At 35.1% G+C, this 19,127-nt stretch overlaps 1 protein-coding gene across 4 annotated transcripts in view; it reads right to left on the bottom strand.

Moving 5' to 3' along the window:
- The window catches only part of LOC113119219 (semaphorin-4A-like), a 31,165-nt gene that overhangs the window by 2,610 nt on the left and 9,428 nt on the right, over positions 1–19,127 (bottom strand). For all 4 annotated transcript variants that reach the window (XM_026288512.1, XM_026288513.1, XM_026288511.1 and 1 more), the window contains 12 exons: positions 6,863–7,023; positions 6,242–6,301; positions 6,022–6,120; positions 5,047–5,152; positions 3,500–3,622; positions 3,241–3,368; positions 2,930–3,111; positions 2,678–2,822; positions 2,117–2,306; positions 1,915–2,030; positions 1,539–1,699; positions 1,307–1,395 (listed from right to left, as the gene is read on the bottom strand). In XM_026288512.1, coding sequence (XP_026144297.1) covers positions 1,307–1,395; positions 1,539–1,699; positions 1,915–2,030; positions 2,117–2,306; positions 2,678–2,822; positions 2,930–3,111; positions 3,241–3,368; positions 3,500–3,622; positions 5,047–5,152; positions 6,022–6,120; positions 6,242–6,301; positions 6,863–7,023 — 1,560 coding nt within the window. The remainder of the gene's footprint in view (positions 1–1,306; positions 1,396–1,538; positions 1,700–1,914; positions 2,031–2,116; positions 2,307–2,677; positions 2,823–2,929; positions 3,112–3,240; positions 3,369–3,499; positions 3,623–5,046; positions 5,153–6,021; positions 6,121–6,241; positions 6,302–6,862; positions 7,024–19,127) is intronic.

Genomic DNA, 19,127 nt, shown 5'->3' with positions numbered 1-19,127 from the left:
AATAGGAACTAAAGGCTTTTTATTTTATAAATTTTCCAAAATAAAAGTCTGCACAGGAGGTGCTAATCTTTCTGAAAATATTTCAAGTTATTTTGGCAACTGTTACATCCCTGTTACCTTTACCTGAGACGTGACTAAACAGTATTAACATTTATAAGCACAACAGAATGGGCAACAAACAGTGTGGGGGGAAATGCATTTGAGTTATGAATCAGACTGCCTTCTTAAGTAACTAGTAAAGTAACATTACTTTTATGACAAAATATCAACTAAGTTTTTCCAAATGAGTAATGCCAGTCACTCTGTTTTCCCATTTATTCACCGACAGCTCTCCTGTCCCCATGTTTCAAGAAATCGGGAATAAGTGCAGAGACGCTTCCTTCAAACTGTGGATTATTCATTTCACTTTTGGTGCGAAAGGGCCTTTACAGTTGCCAAAAATATAACCTTTGGGTTCTTTCTTATTAAAAACAAATGAGCAAACCAAGCCCAGCTGACAAAAAGTAACGCACCAAATTACTTTCTATAAAAAGTGAGTTTTTAAATGGAGTACACAATTATTGTAATGCATTACTTTTAAAAGTAACTTCATATCTTCATTTATCTTAAATTATGCTATCACTCAGTATGGGCTGGCTAGTTTGGGACAAAATGTTTGTTTGCAGTTTCTGATACATTTTATTTACAATAATTGTTTTTTAAATAATTTTAACGGTTAAACACTATAAAATCTGCTTGAAAATTAAAATAATTCTTTGGATGTCACAAGGTCATGAAATTATTTTTTTTTAAATAAAGGAAAAATTATGAAGCAACAGGGTTCTGTTTCAAATGTGTGTTGTTGCAAAATATTACGGTTTTTGGTTATTACATTATTATTATTATTTATTTATTTTTATGAAGGTAATATTTAAACAGATTGTGCCAACAATTTTGCCATTTCTGTATGGTGTTAATGTTGTTGTTAATAACTGAATGCAGTATGGGAGGTGGGAAAGGTCACGTTTGTACAAAGTGCTACAAACAGTACTGAAAACACTCAAAAGATCTAGTAAAAAATTGACAAATAATAGTATGTCAGGAACTTCTACTGAACTAGCCAAGAATAAGATTGCAAATGCAATTAATTATGTGTCATATATGATTATTTTAATTATACATGATTAAAAACTATCACTATATAGTACATAGATTATTAACCATGAGACTTGTGGATCAGAAATCATTTATATATAGATGCCTAAACATTACATACTCCTATTTATTTTATTATATATTAAACATTATATGCATGAACTGCACTCACCTGAAAGGGTTCGGGACTGGGCTGAACGTGACCTGGGGGTCACATATGTGCACTGTGCTGACACATTTCCCCCATCTACATCCTGGACACTGTGAAGAGGAGAGAAAAAAGACATTAAAAACAGTTCTGAACGCACAGTGTTTTCTGATGTATCCTAATGAGTGCAAATGCTGAGATCTTAGGTATGAAATCTTATTTGGGTATGAATATGTTTGGCTGTGGTGATGCTTACAGATGGTCGTGAGTGTGTATGTCTGTGCAGAGCTTCATCACAGGGTCCCAGCCGCAGAAGGGGTCTCTGGCTAACACACACTCAGCACAGCTCCAGTAGTATGAACAGTTGGACATGGGCACTGAAATGACTCCCTCTGAAGAGCCTATCATCACTGCACCCTGGGACAGAGACAAACACTCACACTCAACTCTTCACACTCCTTCTTGCACAGTACCAGACGTTAACATTAGCACCAAAGGCACATAACCAAGGAACCTGATTTAATGTCTCGGAGTAAGATAATGTGAGTGCAGTGACTTTGTGATTGTGTCAGAGTCTGAAATGGATTAAATACAGACACACACACAGATGTTGTTCTCTGAAGTGATGGTACCTTTGAGACTGACAGTAGGAGGTTTTTGACCGCCTGAGGTTGATCAAACACTTGGATCTCCTCAATGATGTGTGCTCCGTTCTTCAAGAGCACAGCTTTGTGCAGGAAGCCCGACTCTACAGGGAACACAGTAAAGGTGATATAAGGGGAAAACACCCATGAGGGGATAACTCTAAGAAACAGTACAAAAAAAAGTATTTACCCGTGAGCAGGTAAAGCAGAGTGTAATCTCTGCCGCGTGCTCCACGGACTCTCTGAGCTGCGATGTTACTGTAGCTCTTATCAGGTGACACCAGTGTCAGGCCCTGAGTGACCGGTTGAACACTTTTATCAGCCAGGAAGTTGTCCTTAACAAAGCGCAGCGTGTTGTCCGACGCATTATGGAGGCCACACTGCAAAGATAAACAGCAGTGATTTGAACAGTTAGGTTTAAGTGCATAAGAAAACAGAGAATATCATGTTAATACAACATGAACAGTAATAATCTTTAAATCCTGACATCTTAAAATGTTTATTACTTTTTTTAATGTAATTTATTCCTGTGATGCAAAGACTGATTTTTCTGAATTATTTCTATATTACCTTCAGAAATCGTTCTAATAAGATAATTTGCTTTTATATCTGAAATACATTATAAAATGTCTTAGTGTCACTTTTGATCAATTGAATGCATCCTTGTTGAATAAATGTATTCATTTCTGACTTTTGAGCAGAATATAATATAAGATCGTAAGGGTCCTCTCTTGACACTCGTGACACTAACCTCTCCAGGACTGGCTATTTGCTCCTGTACCCGTGTGCTCCATTTTAAAGTGTCCCGATTCAGAACCTTGTAATGTCCAGTGAACACCTTTTTAATGTCTTTGAGGCTGAAAGCACACACGGCTGAGCGACCCAAGTTAACTTGCCTAAAAAAGAAAAAAGAAAAAGACATTTATAAAATAAATCCACACCCGTTTCAAATATGGAAAAAACAACATCTTTCAGGGTAATTATTTAAAGCATGTTTCCTCACCACTGAGAAGTGAAAATCCCATAGAACAGCGTTTCGTCCTCAGACGAGCCCTCTGGTGGTGAAAGGGTGACAATGTCCTGCAGGATGTTGTATGGCAGCTCTTGGCCAGCTTGACATAGCAGCTGAGCCTTGGCAAAGGTGGTCCAGCGTTTCTGCAGAGTACGCTGGCCTCCCACATCACTCTAAAAACAGATTAACACCTCCTTTAGAATTATATTTTAATAAAAACAATGAATCTTTCATTTGAACTTGATGACTGCAAACATGCTTGCAACAACAAGTTGAACAATACAATCTAAAACAATACTTACGGTGCAAACTTGGGCAATACGAGACACTGTTAACTTGTCAATGAAGTCATATTCTCTTCCAGTCTCACTGAAGAAGAAATAAACCTTCTCCTCACTGGGAACATATGTGGAGCGGATGAATGTAGGATCTGGAATAGTGTAGTGAATATAAAACCGTGTACGTTAGGAGTAGACAGTAAAGAAAAATCAGAACTAGTAAAATCTAACTCTCTTTGCCTTTGTGGCAGCATAAACACAAACTAAAAAAAACGTTTCTTACCTTCTAACCAGCCAAGCGTATCATCCAGTTTCACATCTACATGGCTGCCTTCGCTCAAGTGGCGTGAAATCACAGGCCGAGTTCCCCTGTAGTCTGCCACTGTTCCGGTGTACAGTTCTCCATCTGAAACACACAAAGAAACATTACATTGAGCTAAATCACATACAAACATCCTTCATTAATAATCTTAGTCACTAGAATCTAGCAAAATGTATTAACCATTTGTGGTTTTGAATATTCATATTTGCTAGATTTTGGATACTAATACACTTCCAGTCTCACATTTTTGCCTCACAAAGTCAGTGACAAACATCACTCACACACACACACGTTTCAAATTCCACATATCAAGGGTTTTAGGTAATATTAGGTCAAAATGTGTGGACATTTTGATAATCGGATCAACTGAGGTTCATGCATGGCTGTAGTTCTGTCTGATGGAGAGGTAAATGTGAAGTGAACCTTCTCAGACCTCATGTCTAGAGTCATATGTCGGCAATCCAAAGATAAGTAGATCAACACTAGGATTTAAGAGCAAGAGGATTAATGGTGTCTGTTCACTGGGGGAAATCTGCACCCCCCCCCCCCTCTCTCTCTTTCACTCTTCTCTTCTTTGTGGCAAGGCCTTTTTCACACCACACATAACTAACCTGTGAGAGCAGCATCAGCAAGACTGCAACACCTGGGTTGTGATGCACTACAACAGTGACACTTACACTTAATGACACTTACATTTTTCCTGTTGGTGGGTAGTTTCACTCTCCAATTCTGTACTAAAATTATTTAAATGTTAATTAAATTAAATTTGCTGTGGAATTTGTTGTGATTACCCAGCATGCATCATAAAGCCTGATTTTATTATTTAATTCTGAGGTGTTAAGTTGATGAAATGTCAAATCAAAAACACGTCAAGTATGGCGTTCCACAGGGCTCAGTATTTGGTCCTTTACTTTTCTCTCTGTATATGTTTCCCTTGGACAGAGATAATCAGGAAAAATGGCAATAGTTACCACTGTTACGTATGTAATACTCTGCATTATATTTTCAAACCTGAGCCAAGTTAACATATTATATTTGTGTATTCAAAGACTAGTAATTTCCATCTTTCCAAGACTGCCAAAAAAAGATATTTGTTATTGGACCAAAAATCCCTGAACATAAGACATTAGAATATAAACAAAGCTCCATTCATTTATAATGCAAGTCTATTGCATAAGTCTGTTGTATAAATATCTAATTCAGTTATGAAATTCTAGATGTCATTTAATAGATGATTCACAGGCAATCTGCTAGCAATAGCACTACACATCACAAGCTGATTGCTCTCTACTTATTCTGTAGCTTATATACAGCATATATAGTCTGCCAAAACCAAATACATTAACACGGTGATATCCAGTAACATGCTAAAACTGATAGAAATTTGTTTATAGTGATGTGTTTTCACAGGCTCAGCACTGAAACCTAACTTCCAGCAATGCTTCTCCTACACAACACTAACGCTGCTCATGTGAGCAGTGTGAATGCTGACTGAAACAGGCTCTTACCCACAGTTATGGCAGTGTTCCTCTGGTACGGGTCATAAGGACAGCGGCTTCTGCCTTCTTCTGGCTTACCACTGGGGCCTGTAGCCATGGATAATGTCTTCGAATTCTGTAGAGGTGAGCACATAAAGCATATGTGCATTAAAACACTGATCACAACCTGAATTAGACTAGGAGAAGGTTCACAACACATTTTCAGCACCACTGATCGTTCAGATTAGTTTTGAAGACACAATGAGAAAATTAAATCAAATCCTTCACAGGCTGTGGTGGTTTCATTCAGAAAGCATTCTATTCAGCATGCACATCTCCCACGAGACATGCACACACACAGATCTTCTTCCTCTCACACTCATGAAAGCACAGAATGAGGAACAGGCACTAAGACAGTGTTCGCATGACAGGATCGCAAAATGCTCTGTGGCATGTGAAGGACAGTTACGCAAGTTTCCAACTTGAAAGTGAACTGAAAACCACCTAAGTCGTAAAACTAATCAAATCTTACTTTAAAAAGTTGTGCAAGGGGACACTACGTGAACTTGGGCCCTAAGACAGTATAGCAGCCTTCCACTATCTCAAATAGATTGTTGCTATTTGCCCCCTATCGGCAAACACACAGAACTGATTTTTAAGTTCATCATTTTGAAATAAATAAATAAATAATGAATGCATCAAAACAATACTGCTTTTTTTTTTTTTTTTACTTCGTACTCAAAAGTCTTGATAAGAGCACATCATATGCGGTCTGGTGGTTGCATACAGTTTTGCCGCAAGTTTAAATATTTTTACACAATGGAAGCTCTAATGTAAATATGAAAATCCTGCATATAATTAGAACTCTATGCAGCTTTTGTACCCCTGGAAATGGAAATGCATGACTTTCGGTCTATCATTTGTTGCAAACCAAGAAAAGGTGGTTTAACAGGAGTAAACCAAGGACAAAAATAACAGTGGAAAGATGGACTCTGTCTGTCTTACGATGTAGATGCAGCGGGGGCTGAAGGCAAACGTTCCACAGGCGTACATGTGGGTGGAGTTCAGCACTTGCAAAACCCTCACGAAGTTATGACAATCCATCTGAGGGTGGAAAGAGGGTTCGGTTAAACACCAGCTAAAGAAGACCGATATTCCGTTAAGTTAAACATAAGGGTCAAAAAGGTCAGATCGTTTAGCAGTGAGAGCGGTTGGTTTCCCATACCTTCATTTTGCCTTTCATGGCACAGTCAGCGAGATCTTTCTCTGACGGAGACCAGTCCAGCTGAAATTTGGGTGTGAAAAATGGATAAGATTCATCACATGTGTCTATCAAAGCTGATATTTAGTTTTTTAAAATCTTATTAAAATGCTGCAAGAAAACATAAACATTAACTACACAATATATACATATACATAAGTGCAAACTCATATGCATATATTAAATCACTTTCATTTTCAGATAACACTGATTACTAAAAAACAAATAAGTTAACAAATAAAACTTGTATAATACATAATATATTTATTTCAGTGAGAAAAAAGCTAATATTTAGACAAAATTATTTTTAGCTTAATCTATTCAAGCGATAATGAAAATTTTTAAGTCACATGTACACGTACATGTGTTTTATTGTTAATATAAAATATTATATAAATTAAAACACAGGGTTTTTATGCAACACAAATAATAATAAGCTGTGAAAGCTGTTACTATATTGTAAAATAGGAGACCGCTTGAATGCTGCATTGACCAAACAGCATGTTTATGTTCAATCATGTTGGTTTCCATTACACTGATTTGGTTATTGGTTATAACCTAGTCCTAAATCAGAACACCACTGACCTTCTCCTTCATGGTCATTGCATCACTCTGACTGACGTCGATTGAAAGAACGGCATCACGAGCGCCGATGAATAAAGTGCCCTCGTCGCTGCTAAGCAACAGCGTGGTGGTGTTGTAAACATCAGGGTTTTTGAAGACATTGAGGGAGCGACCTGGACTACCTGTGACGCAGCAGAAAAGAAAATTAACTATTAAAGAGCAGAAACATAATTGGAAACAAAATGGCAAATTACAGTCTTATTGTATAGTTACCACTAATTACCAATGCAAGAGTTGTATTTCCCAGAATAACAAAAGATAAAATCATATTTAGTAATTGACAAAGACATTTAAGTGGATATTTGGGATCATTAAAGTGATTGTTCACCCAAAAAGTAAAATTCTGTCATTAATTACTCACCGTCACATCATTCCAAACCTGTAAGGCTTTCTTTCATCAATAATTTATAAAACTAAGGTTGTCACATGGACTATTTTAACAATGTCGTTACTAACTTTCTGGATCTTGAATGTAGTTGTTTTGTTGCGGTCTGAGCAGGGTCAGAAAGCTCTCGAATTTCATCAAAAAAATTTTAATTTGAGTTCTGAAGATCTTAAGGGTTTGGAACGACATGAGGGTGAGTAATTAATGACAGAGTTTTTGGGGGAGATATCCCTTTAAGATGTGGCGTTATTTTCATATTACATTAATGAGAGTTAAGCGATGGAGTGCATATGATGTGAATACTTTAACAATTAAAATATTTTTTTTTTTTTCCTATTTAACCATCCATCATAAAGCCTGATTTTTCCAAAAGCCATTATTATTTTATTCTGAGGTGTTAAGTTGATGAAATGTCAAATCAAAAATATGTCAAGTGTGGAGTTCCACAGGGCTCAGTATTTGGACCTTTACTTTTCTCTTTTCCCTTTAAGTTTCCCTTGGGCAGAGATAATCAGGAAACATGGCAATAGTTACCACTGTTTTTAACACTCTGCTTTATATTTTCAAACCTGAGCCAAGTTAACAGATTATATTTGTGCTTTCAAAGACTATTAATTTCCTTCTAAAACCCAGATAATTCTTCATCATGATGTGAACAAATCACAAGTGTACTGAGTTGAATCTCTAGTACTGCAGCTATGACTACAGGAGTCAATAACAGCAGTAGCACCATTACAGCATTGCAAGCAAAACAGCTATGTTTGGTACATATACAATGATTTTACTCCTGGATTAAGACATTTTCCCAAGCATATTAAATACCATTTGATGTAAACTATGACAAGAGTCACATGAAATTTGTCAAAACTGCTGGTTTCTTAAGAAGCAGCCATCAGATTCTCCTATGTACTATAAACAAACACTGAGCTGCTCAGCAGTAATGAGACACAGGAATCAAATCATTGACAGCAGGGGGCAGTCATGCCTCCACAGCATCAACTGATTATTAATCGTGGCAAAAGACAAAAACGCAGTTCTCATGATAATGACGCAATGCTTCGGTGAGAATTTGAGTCTGCAGGTTTTCTGATGAAGAGATTAGTTTATAAAGCACATATTACACAACTTGATGCGTCAATTACAAGCTGATGTTTACATTTCACGGTTTGAGGTTTGTGCTATGAGAAAGAATATTAGTGGTAGACTACTTATGAAATGTGAAAAAAAATAAATCTTGATTATGGTTTTGTTTCAGCATAGTTACTGTTTTGGATGCACCTAATCAATAATAATAATAAAACAATAATAATAATAATAATAAAAATCTTGCTTTAAACCTCAAGTTATAATTCAACAGGAAGTCTATCTCCCCAGATGAAAGTCAATTTCGTGAAGCGTGCAAAGACAACTACAACTTCCTGTTCATTCTTTATAGACAACAGTGTGTGAGTGTGTCATAAACGTATGGTGTACTTTTGCTTGACTTTTATTAGACTTACACTGCTGCAGTGGGTTTTTTTCCCCCAGGTGGCTGGTTCACCTCAAGTTTGATGTTTGTAAATTTAAATGTGGTTTGCACTGTTTTCTCGAGCCTCAAACCTGCCATAGCAGCCAATAACTGGTTTCTATAACGTGATCTTCCCCTGAAAACCACATCTCAGTTCAATCAGGTTCAGTCTAGACTAAGATAAGATGGCTAAAGCTGAAATGCCTCAGCAGACGTGTGACTGTAACCACATGCAAAAACAAGCATGCATGCAGGCAGTGATGCTATGGGTTGAACAAGAAGGATTGAAAAGTTTGATCGTGGAATTTGCTAAATTTTTTAGATTTTTGATAGAAGTCTCTTATATTAACCAAGGCTGCGTTTATTTGAAGAAAATACAGTAAATCAGTAATATTGTGAAATATTATTACCATTTAAGATAACTTTGAATATTTTTCTTCAGTGTCACATTATCTTTCAGAAATCATTCTAATATGCTGAAGTGATGCTCAAGAAACATTTCTCATCAATGTTGAACATCATTTGTGCTACTTTTTATATTTTTTCTCCAGATTCTTTGATGAATAGAACGTTTATTAAAATGTTCCTTGTGAAACATGTTTTCATGCAAAACAGTAACGCCAACTCTCAAGTTAGTTTCATTTGAACTGTTCACATGGAACTTTGTTCATATAGAAATCAAGATAATCATATGTTGTTAAGTAGACAAAATAAATACGCGGCGGTTCGTGAGGACGATGTACAGACCTCAGAATAAACAGCTATGTGTTATGTAATTCTCAAGAAGTGAAACTGTAAGCGGTTTAGTAAACAATGACAACCTAAATATCATATCTATAAATGATGTCTTAAAAGATAAGTGGGTAAAATCTACATCAACAAAAAAAAGTGACTGCTTCTCTGTTAGCATCCGTAAATATGTCAGCTCTTGAACAGGAAACGTGCTCGGGTCAAATATGAGCATAGTTCAATACCTAAACTGAAAACAAAAAACCACAGAGTTCGAGAGGAGAAAATAACCACTAACAGCTTTAGAAGATGTTGCTTTCCCATGTATTAATACATATGCGTTAAATTAATGAATAAATAACAAATGTAAAATTTGATTCCATCTTTTATGAAATGGCTGAAGAATGTTTTAATAAAATCTTATCCACATTTATATTATATTATCCACATATATACATATATTTTTATAATATTTATTCCTTAAATGTAACTTCAACTTTCAAGCTACACATCCATCTGAAAATACTGTACATATTATTAATGTAATTGGTCATTTCAATACATTTCACACCAATTAATTCTGATTTGATTAAAGGTCTGCTGTCTTCAGCAGCAAAAACTATAAAATAAATGGATCCAATAAACTCATTTCACTCACAAGCTGGGAAAGAAGGGGGGTGAAGTGGTGTTATGCAACTATTTCAGATCTGAAAAGCTCCTGCCAATGTTTGGAGAAACACACAGTGCTATCCGGGCCTTCGCAGAGCGGTCAGAAAAAGCGCCGACAGCAAGGATAGTGAGGTCATACAGGAAACAAGCAAGCTTATTAACTTCTAAGTCACATTAAAATCAACACATTCCTGCCCTAGCCGCAGCTCTTATTCTGCCGAGGACATGTGAACGCCTTCCCCGCTCGCTGTCGTGACCCTGAGATGAAAACCCTGGGCTCTGTGGGGAGGCTAATCCTAAAGCTGAGCTGCAGCATACCAGCTGTCTTCTCCAAACAGAGCTCGGAGCGAGGAGAAGAACGTCAGCACTGCTTGACCTCCTCCACCCAACCAGTATCCACACGACACATGACGACTTCTGTGGAACTGGAGCTCCACAGAAATCTCCTCAGAATCCACACCTCCTGACCCAGTGTCAAAAGCTTGATCAGCTTCACTGATTTTCAGGAAATGACAATCTGCTTTTATTACATTAGAAGGGTAATAAAAAAAGAGAGATACGGTCTTCTAAACTGTTTAATGTTCTTGTCGCAAAAGGGGGGAGAGGAAGAGGAATTTCTAAGAAAATCTTGGCTCAATGGCAGCACGTGATGGCGAATTACACTGAACTAAAGTCCTGTAATTCCTCGTATCAGCTGCTCTCTTGTTTGTAAGGGTTGTGAAGAAATGTGGATGTGACAGTCAGCACACGGCTGAGGAATGATGCAACTCCAGCATTCGCTCAGTGCAGACCAGTTCATTCATAATGACCCAAAACATTAAAACCTCCTTGACCCAGTTTAATGCAGAAGTACTTTGTCTTGACTCTTAAAAATGTCAATGTGACCAAGCAGAGGTTGCAGGATTGGAAGTGTGCTTGACTACCCACTGTGTCCGTATCTTTCTTATGCAAAACTTACTTTGTCTTTTAAGATACATTTATTTTACTATAAATTATTTGTTCAAGCTTTACCAAAAGTCCAACTTTTGCCATGGTAAACTCCTAATTTGTAGCTCATTAATAGTTAGTAAGGTAGTTGAGTTTAGGTATGGGGTCGGGTTCAGGGATCTAATAGTCATGCAGAATAGGACATTAGATTGTATTAATATACAGCCAATATGCTAGTAATATGTATGCTAATAAGATAGTGAGAATCGGTCACTAAACTAAATGTTACCAATTATTTTTAAACTTTCAGTTCAGAACTTTTAGATCACTTTCGTCACAATAAAAACAAAAAAGACCATTTATTACAAAAAAGTATTCAAAATGACTTCCACCAACATACAAAGAGAGCATGAAAAACACACACACAAAAAATAATAATAATAATTATCAGTTATAAATAACACGAATCTTCATCAAAAATGAATCCAATCTGAATTCAGATTCTAAAAGTGGCATATATGAACCCTAAACGTTGCAATTTAATTTCTGCTGATTATGTATGAGTTCAGAACCAAAGACACGGCGATGATTAAATCGGAGCTACATCAGCATTATCCTCATTTCTTGATGACTTATCTAAAAAGAAAGCTGGCATACGTCAGAAGAGGTTTTTTATTCCTCCACTGAACAGTTTGTTAGACATATACAGTTCCGTCCATAAGCATTGAAACAGTAAAGACAAAAAATTGCTTTCTCTGCTGTGGAGTCAAGACATTTGCAAATATGATTAAAAGATGAATGTGTGACAAAACTACAGAATGTGACATTTTATTATTAGGTCTTTCGACACATACATGTTTTACCAAATAAAAAGGACAGTTCATCCCACTATTTGATGTGAGCTTAAGTATTGGAACAGTTGATTTTAAGGCAGATGTGAAAGATTAAAAGCGAATATTTAGTTGCAGATTATTTGCTTCCTCATCTTCATCCTGGTTTGTGGGTTTCATCATCAAATGCAAGACTTGGAATGCAGAAGCAATGAATATAACTAACAAGACACATTCCCTGCTTTTAATATCTGAGGAATTAATGCATCAGGACACCGCTGAACACTTAGAAAGACCTGTGAGGCAACTGTTTCAATACTTAAACTCACATCAGATAGAGAGATGAAACGCTAAAAGTGCTGATCTTCTTAGCTGGTAAAACATCTTTGTGTTGAAACACATTGATATATAGTTTTGTCTCATATTGATCTTTTAATCATATTTACAGATTTCTTGACTCCGTAGCGAACAGAAGAATATTGTCTTTACTGTTCCAATACTTATGGAGGGCACTGTAAATATGACAAACCCACATAAGCATCTTTGTGAGACATTAAGAAGGCACTGCAAATGTGCCCAAGATATTGGCATGCTAATTTTTTTTCCCCTGTTGATCATATTATCAAATCTACACCACAACCTTCAATTAAATCAGAATTTTATTCGGATCGAAGGAAGAAAAAAAACACACACAAAGACTTTTTTACATCCAGTCGAGCCATTAATCGGTTTATAAACTGATTATCTGGGTGCACTTAAATGCAGCTACATGAACAAAATCTTACTTGTAATAAACACAGATAAATTCATAAATACAGAAAATAATGATATGCCCCCTTAAAATGTCAACAACCTATTGAAATTACTGATGCAAATATCCCTGAAATAATTTACAAATCATACTGCAAAAAATAAAAGAACACAAAAGGCATGTATTGAGGCAGGCTACTGCTTATTTGATCAAGTCTGGTGTTCATGTTTCTGCAGCTTCATCATCATCACATCAGACTCGATCACCTGTGTGAGTGTGATCTGACTCAGTCTTACACAGCTGTATCTGTACTGCTGGGAAACAATCTTCACACTCACGTCTGGTCATTTACATGACGAGTAAGCAAACACACACAGGTCAAATGACTGATCCTGAATCAACGAAACCGATCTATCTGCATGTCTAAGCAACTGTATACGCATCATTCAGTTGTTCAGATAAACAAGGAGAAGCTGTTTTGGACGGATCCGTGTGACTTCTGCCAGGTCAGCCTGATTCTGCCCTGCTTCCCCAGCTCAGACTGGCCTCCTCTGATCTAAAACTGTGGTTCAGAGAACAAGGGCCTCCATTCAATAAGAAGAAACTAAATAACCACTTTTAACTACATCAGCAAATTCATTTGATTACTTTCTTGTTTCTCAAAAGTAGGCAGTTTCAACTTCCTTGTCTGTGACCCAAATCTATTACTCAAAAAACACAGAGTATTATTTAACGTTAGCTGGTAAATTTATTTGTACCAAAGAAATTAAAATGCAGTATAAAATCAGTATAACAATGCTTATACTTTGTTTTATTGAATTTTATATTTTATTTTGCAATTATTATTCTTAAGACATTATTTAAGTAACTGATCATTTATATTTAGCAAGGATGCATTAAATTGTAACATTTAAAATGTGCTTTTATTCATCAAATGATCATTTAAAAATATATTTTTACGTAAAAATATTATGTAGCACACCTGAAATATTTCTTAAGCAGCAAATCATCATATAGAATGATTTCTGAAGATCATGTGACACTGAAGACTGCAGTAATGATGCTGAAAATACAGCTTTGATCACAGGAATAAATTACATTTTACAACATATTGCAATAGAAAACCATTATTTTGAATTGCAATAATATTTTATAATATTACTGTTTTAACTTTGTGCTTGATTAAATAAATGCAGCTTTAGTAAGCACTCCAATTCTTTGCATTGATACTGTAGCAACACTGTTTGTTAAGCAATCAAAGCAATAAAAACTCTGAACATATAATCGTTTAACTTCTATTCAAATGTGTCAAATCAATGACAGCAACTACAAGTTCCTAGATTTTATTAACCTGAGAGAAGGACCTTGTTTAAGTTAGTGTGAGGCACTGAGGCCACAGGAGAAATGAAACCTTAACTAGAAGTTTCAGAAATATATCCAGAGGCCATTTCAGGATGTCTGCATCACACTGAGGAGAAGGCAAGGTCTTTCATTCCTCGTACGTCCAATGCTTTCTAATCAGAGCAGTAAGTACGTTCTACATGGAACGATATTTATTGTAATGAGCTCTCTTAGGCTTTTTGCATGTTATCATTTCTTGTTAGTGAAAAACTAAAACAATGTCCAAGAGAAAGCTTTTTAATGTACTAACATTTGTAAACCAGTTGGATTTTAAAAGATACACAAATTATAAAAGTGGATAAACGTTTTGTGCAACATTTTGTGGACAATTTCTTAATAAAGACAATTACATTATTCATTTAGCAGACGCTTTTATACACAGCGTTTCTGCAGGATTTAAGCTCAATTAAGCTCAAATTTAAGACCTGACCACATAATGAGCGGTGTAGGGCAATGTCTATAGTACCATATAAAGTACCATAAAATTACTGTAAAAAGCATAATTTACAGGTCAGAAGTAAAACAAAAAAAGTTTTATAAAATGATAAACTTTACATTTCAGCCTTTAAAAGTCAAAAGTATTAATTATAATATTAATTTAAACAATTATGATCAATAAAATGTAATTATATCAATTAACATAAATTAGGGGTGTGCGATATTGATAAAAAAAAAAGTATTAAATATTCTGGGATTTTATTGATAACGATAATTAGATTCACATTTTGCTATTGAGTGTGTTATTGTGCCGATATCTTAAGGATTACCGTGGACAGCTGTTCATATTATGTGTGATCAGTTCACAGCAGTAGTATAAATGATGATGAATGGTTTTATGGGAATTTTTAACTTCAAGTCATTTTTTTCTAAAAGTGTGAGCCGTCTTTTAAGGCAGATTCTTGCATTTGGGTTGTTATTAGGCAAATTAAATCAGCTTCAACAGAATTTATCTTTGCAATGCAGAGGAAACACAGACGTTTACATTACATTTACATTTACACACTGTTTAATGCAGCTCAAAGGGACAAGGGATACCTTACCCTGCAGTTACAAATGCATGGATAATGTTTTGATATTTTAAACATAAAATATTGAAAACTGATGTTTGAAATTATTTAAAAAAAAGGGATACATTAAATGTGAAATTAAAACCACCTGTAAACAGCAGTAAGTCACTGTTAATAAGTGAGTCATAACGATTGAACGGAATCATTTAAATTAATTCCTTTGAGAACAAAACAGCGTCCTGTAGCTCAGAGACGCAAAACAGCTGTGTGGCTGTGTTTGAAATGATTTTTTTGTTGTTGGAGAAACAGAGCAAAAACAGGAAATATGGTGTTTAAATGTAAATTCTTAAAGGTGCTGTAGGTAACTTTTGTAAAAATATATTTTTTACATATTTATTAAACCTGTCATTATGTCCTGACAGTAGAATATGAGACAGATAATCTGTGAAAAAAGTCAAGCTCCTCTGGCTCCTCCCAGTGGTGCTATTGGGTTTGGTTTTGGGCTGGGTTATTGCAGAAATACATCGCTCCCGGTAAGAAACAACCAATCAGAGCTGCGGTCCGTAACTTTGTTTGTGTACAAAATGTAGAAAAATGTATATAATAAGCGAGTAAACCATGAATCCATTTTCCAAACCGTGTTTTTAGCTTGTCCTGAATCACTAGGGTGCACCTATAATAAGTGTTTATATTCAGACTATTTTAGATTGCTTCGGGGGTACCGCGGCGGAGTAACCCAGTACCTTTGTGATTCTTCATAGACATAAACAGAGAGAAGTAGTTCTGTTTATTAACCGCTAGAGCGTCAAAAGTTCCCTACCGCAGCTTTAATATTAACTACTTGTTTATTTTGTATAGGATCATGCTTGCTTTTGGAGTAAAAAAAAAATATATAATTATAAAAAGATAATTTTGACGACGATTTAAAATGTGAAAATATCGGGAATATTGAATATTTCAAAATTCAAGCATACTTTCCCAAAAGAACACACAAAACGTCCAAAAAGGAACATGTAGCTGCGGACTGCTCTACGTGCCTCTACTACAAGAGCTTTCATGATCGCAGTTGTAATACAAGAGTATAAATCCTCGAATCAGAGCTTCGCTGTTACAAGGATACATTTTCTGTCCGGTGTTTGCTTATTTTAAGCAATCTGGCAACCATGCGCACATACTTTCTCCTCACTGCTGAAGCGCCGCTGAAGATGATCTGAAAACACTAAGAAGCTGGAGTTTAGCATCTGATGAAAGCGTCGTTCAGCCGATCTGTGTTCTGTCATGAGGTCTCAACTGTATTGTTTGTAATTGTGATCGCTGAATAAATGCACTTACTCGACCGCTGATGTTTGAATAGAGAAACATAGACTATGGCCATTTGGAATTACTAATAGGCAATTTCACTGTTATATTTACCAGTTTTCATAAGATAGAATGAGAGAGTGCAAAAAGCTTTGGTATTGGTATATATATATATATATATATATATATATATATATATATATATATATATATAAAAGAAATAGCTATGTGCTTCGGCAACGAGTTCCCCATCTGAGAGGTTTTTTAGTGTCAGTAGGAACATAGTTTACAGCCACAGAGCTCCTCTTAAAACCACAGACAGTTGACAGACTTGTGTTCTTTGCTAAAAAGCTTTAAAAAAACGAAAAAAGCTAAAACGTTGACGAAGTACTTTCTGTACTTGTTTTGCACTGCTTCAGTTACATATAGGCCTACATGTGTTCATTTAATAAAAAGCAGTAAGTGATTTTTTTTAACGGCTTAAATTAGCTGTTTAATCGAAATTGTTTTTGTTGCTTTTTTTTTTTTTTTTTTATTGGCAAAGGTAAACCATGTTTTTTTTTATTATTATTTCAATGCAAACGCAAACATATTGAGATATATATCGGATATCGTAAAAATTTTGACCATATTGAGAAATATGTTTTTTATATATCGCCCAGCCCTACTCTTCATATAATATTAACTATATGAAATTGCATAAATATACACTTTCTGCACATACATTAATATTAAATTATGTGAATTAAAGGGGTCATATGATGTGATTTCAAGTTTTCCTGTCAGGGAGATGCTGTGTGTATCTAGGAGAAAGCAAAAGCACTTTATTTGGCCTTCTGAAAGCAGATGCATTCAGGAATCTTTAAGATCACTAACTTTAGCCTTTTCAAGTTTAATCATCACATTCAGCCATATCACAATTCTGGTCTTTCCCTCCCCAAGTTTAAGACCTCTTGAAATCATAATTAAGACTTTCTTGTACACTTTAAGACTTTTTAAGGCCTTAAATTTGATACAACTGAATTTAAGACTTTTTAAGACCCTGTGGAAAACCTGATCCAAAGTGTCTTACAAATGAGGACAACTGAAGCAATCAAAAAGAGCAATGATACGCAAGTGCTATAAAAAGTCTCAGTCAGCTTAAGTAATGACACTTAGTGAGGCTTTTTTACCATATAATAAATACAAAGAAAACCGATACAAATAGAAAAAGAATAGAGCAAGTTAGTGTTAGATGCCTTTTTTGCTTTTGTTAATTGTATAATAAGTGAAAAGAAAAGAGACTGAATACAAAATTATTAGAAACCCTACTGTTAGTTTTTTAGGCAAACAAGCAGTCAATGAATAGTGTGCGAGTCTATAAGGAGCACGGTTTCATATAAGAATAGAATTAGAATAAAGAGTGCTAGAGTTAGAAGGTCAAATAAAGACGGAAGAGATGTGTTTTAGACGTTTCTTGAAGATGGCTATTGCATTTTTTGTGAGCAGCTATTGGTAGCCAGTGCAAATTGATAAACAGAGGTGTGACGTGTATTCTTTTTGGCTCATTAAACATTAATCTTGCTGCCGCGTTCTGGATTAATTGTAAAGGTTTGATAGAATTGGCTGGAAGTCCTGCCGAGAGGGCATTGCAATAGTCCAGCCGGGACAGAACAAGAGCTTGAACAAGGAGTTGTGCAGCATGTTCCCAAAGAAAGGGCTTGATCTTCTTGATGTTGATAAATAATAATTTAATGGTCAATATTTTATATTACAAACTCATAATAATTAACTTGTTGCTCTAATGTTACTCCAAATGTAATGGACAATAATGATTAATATGACATTCTACATATAACTTGCACATTGTATATAGGTGAAACATAAAAATACTAGCCAGGTTTCTGCGGGTCTTGCTGGCATAATCACAGCTAAGCATCTCATCTAATCCAAGTCTTACTTTCAGTAAGCACCTGTCCCAGTCACTGCAGTGCACGGCTAAACCAAGTGCACCAGGGTCATTTTATAGCCTGCAGGCCATTATCAAGCTGTCTTCATTTCATTTGAAACAAGTTTCTGATATGAATATCAAAATGAAAATATCTAAAAATTAAAAGCAGTAACAATACTGACAGTGACACATTTAATTTTAAAATCATAGAGTACATATAAAAAAACTAAAGCTAGTATTCAGATAGCAAGAAATTAGAATATTGATTCAAAATATAGTATTTTATTATATTATTGTTTTTGTATATATTATTATAATTTGATTATGACACTAAGGCCCTTAAGTGAGTTCTAAAGAAATTGCAGCATGTTGACCTCACCATTTGGTGGTCCATGTTTTGAAAATATTAATACAGAATTAATTCAAAATGTTGGTACATTTAAAAAAATAAAATAAGTAAAAGATAAAATAAAATACTTATTTAGGCTGCAGTAAAAAAAAAAAAAAAGCTTCAAAACAATTTGAAAGAGGGTTGACACTGTTAATTAAAACTAATGCCTTAAAAATAGTTGAAACTACAATATAAATATTAGATAAAATCTATTTCAGTTAATTGGCAAGGCAAGGCAAGATATATATTTATTTTTCATTAAGCTGAAGTACTAAAATTACTAAAACTGAAGCAAAACAAAAAATGTAAGGTAAATATATATATATATAAATATATATATATAAATATAAAAAATACAAATATTTTAAAACAATGCTCATAATAAAAATATTCAAACCTA

The sequence above is a fragment of the Carassius auratus genome, chromosome 19, assembly GCF_003368295.1.
Source record: "Carassius auratus strain Wakin chromosome 19, ASM336829v1, whole genome shotgun sequence".
Lineage (NCBI taxonomy): Eukaryota > Metazoa > Chordata > Actinopteri > Cypriniformes > Cyprinidae > Carassius > Carassius auratus.
The sequence above is the reverse complement of the archived record's forward strand: the minus strand, read 5'-3'. Positions and strand labels throughout refer to the sequence as shown.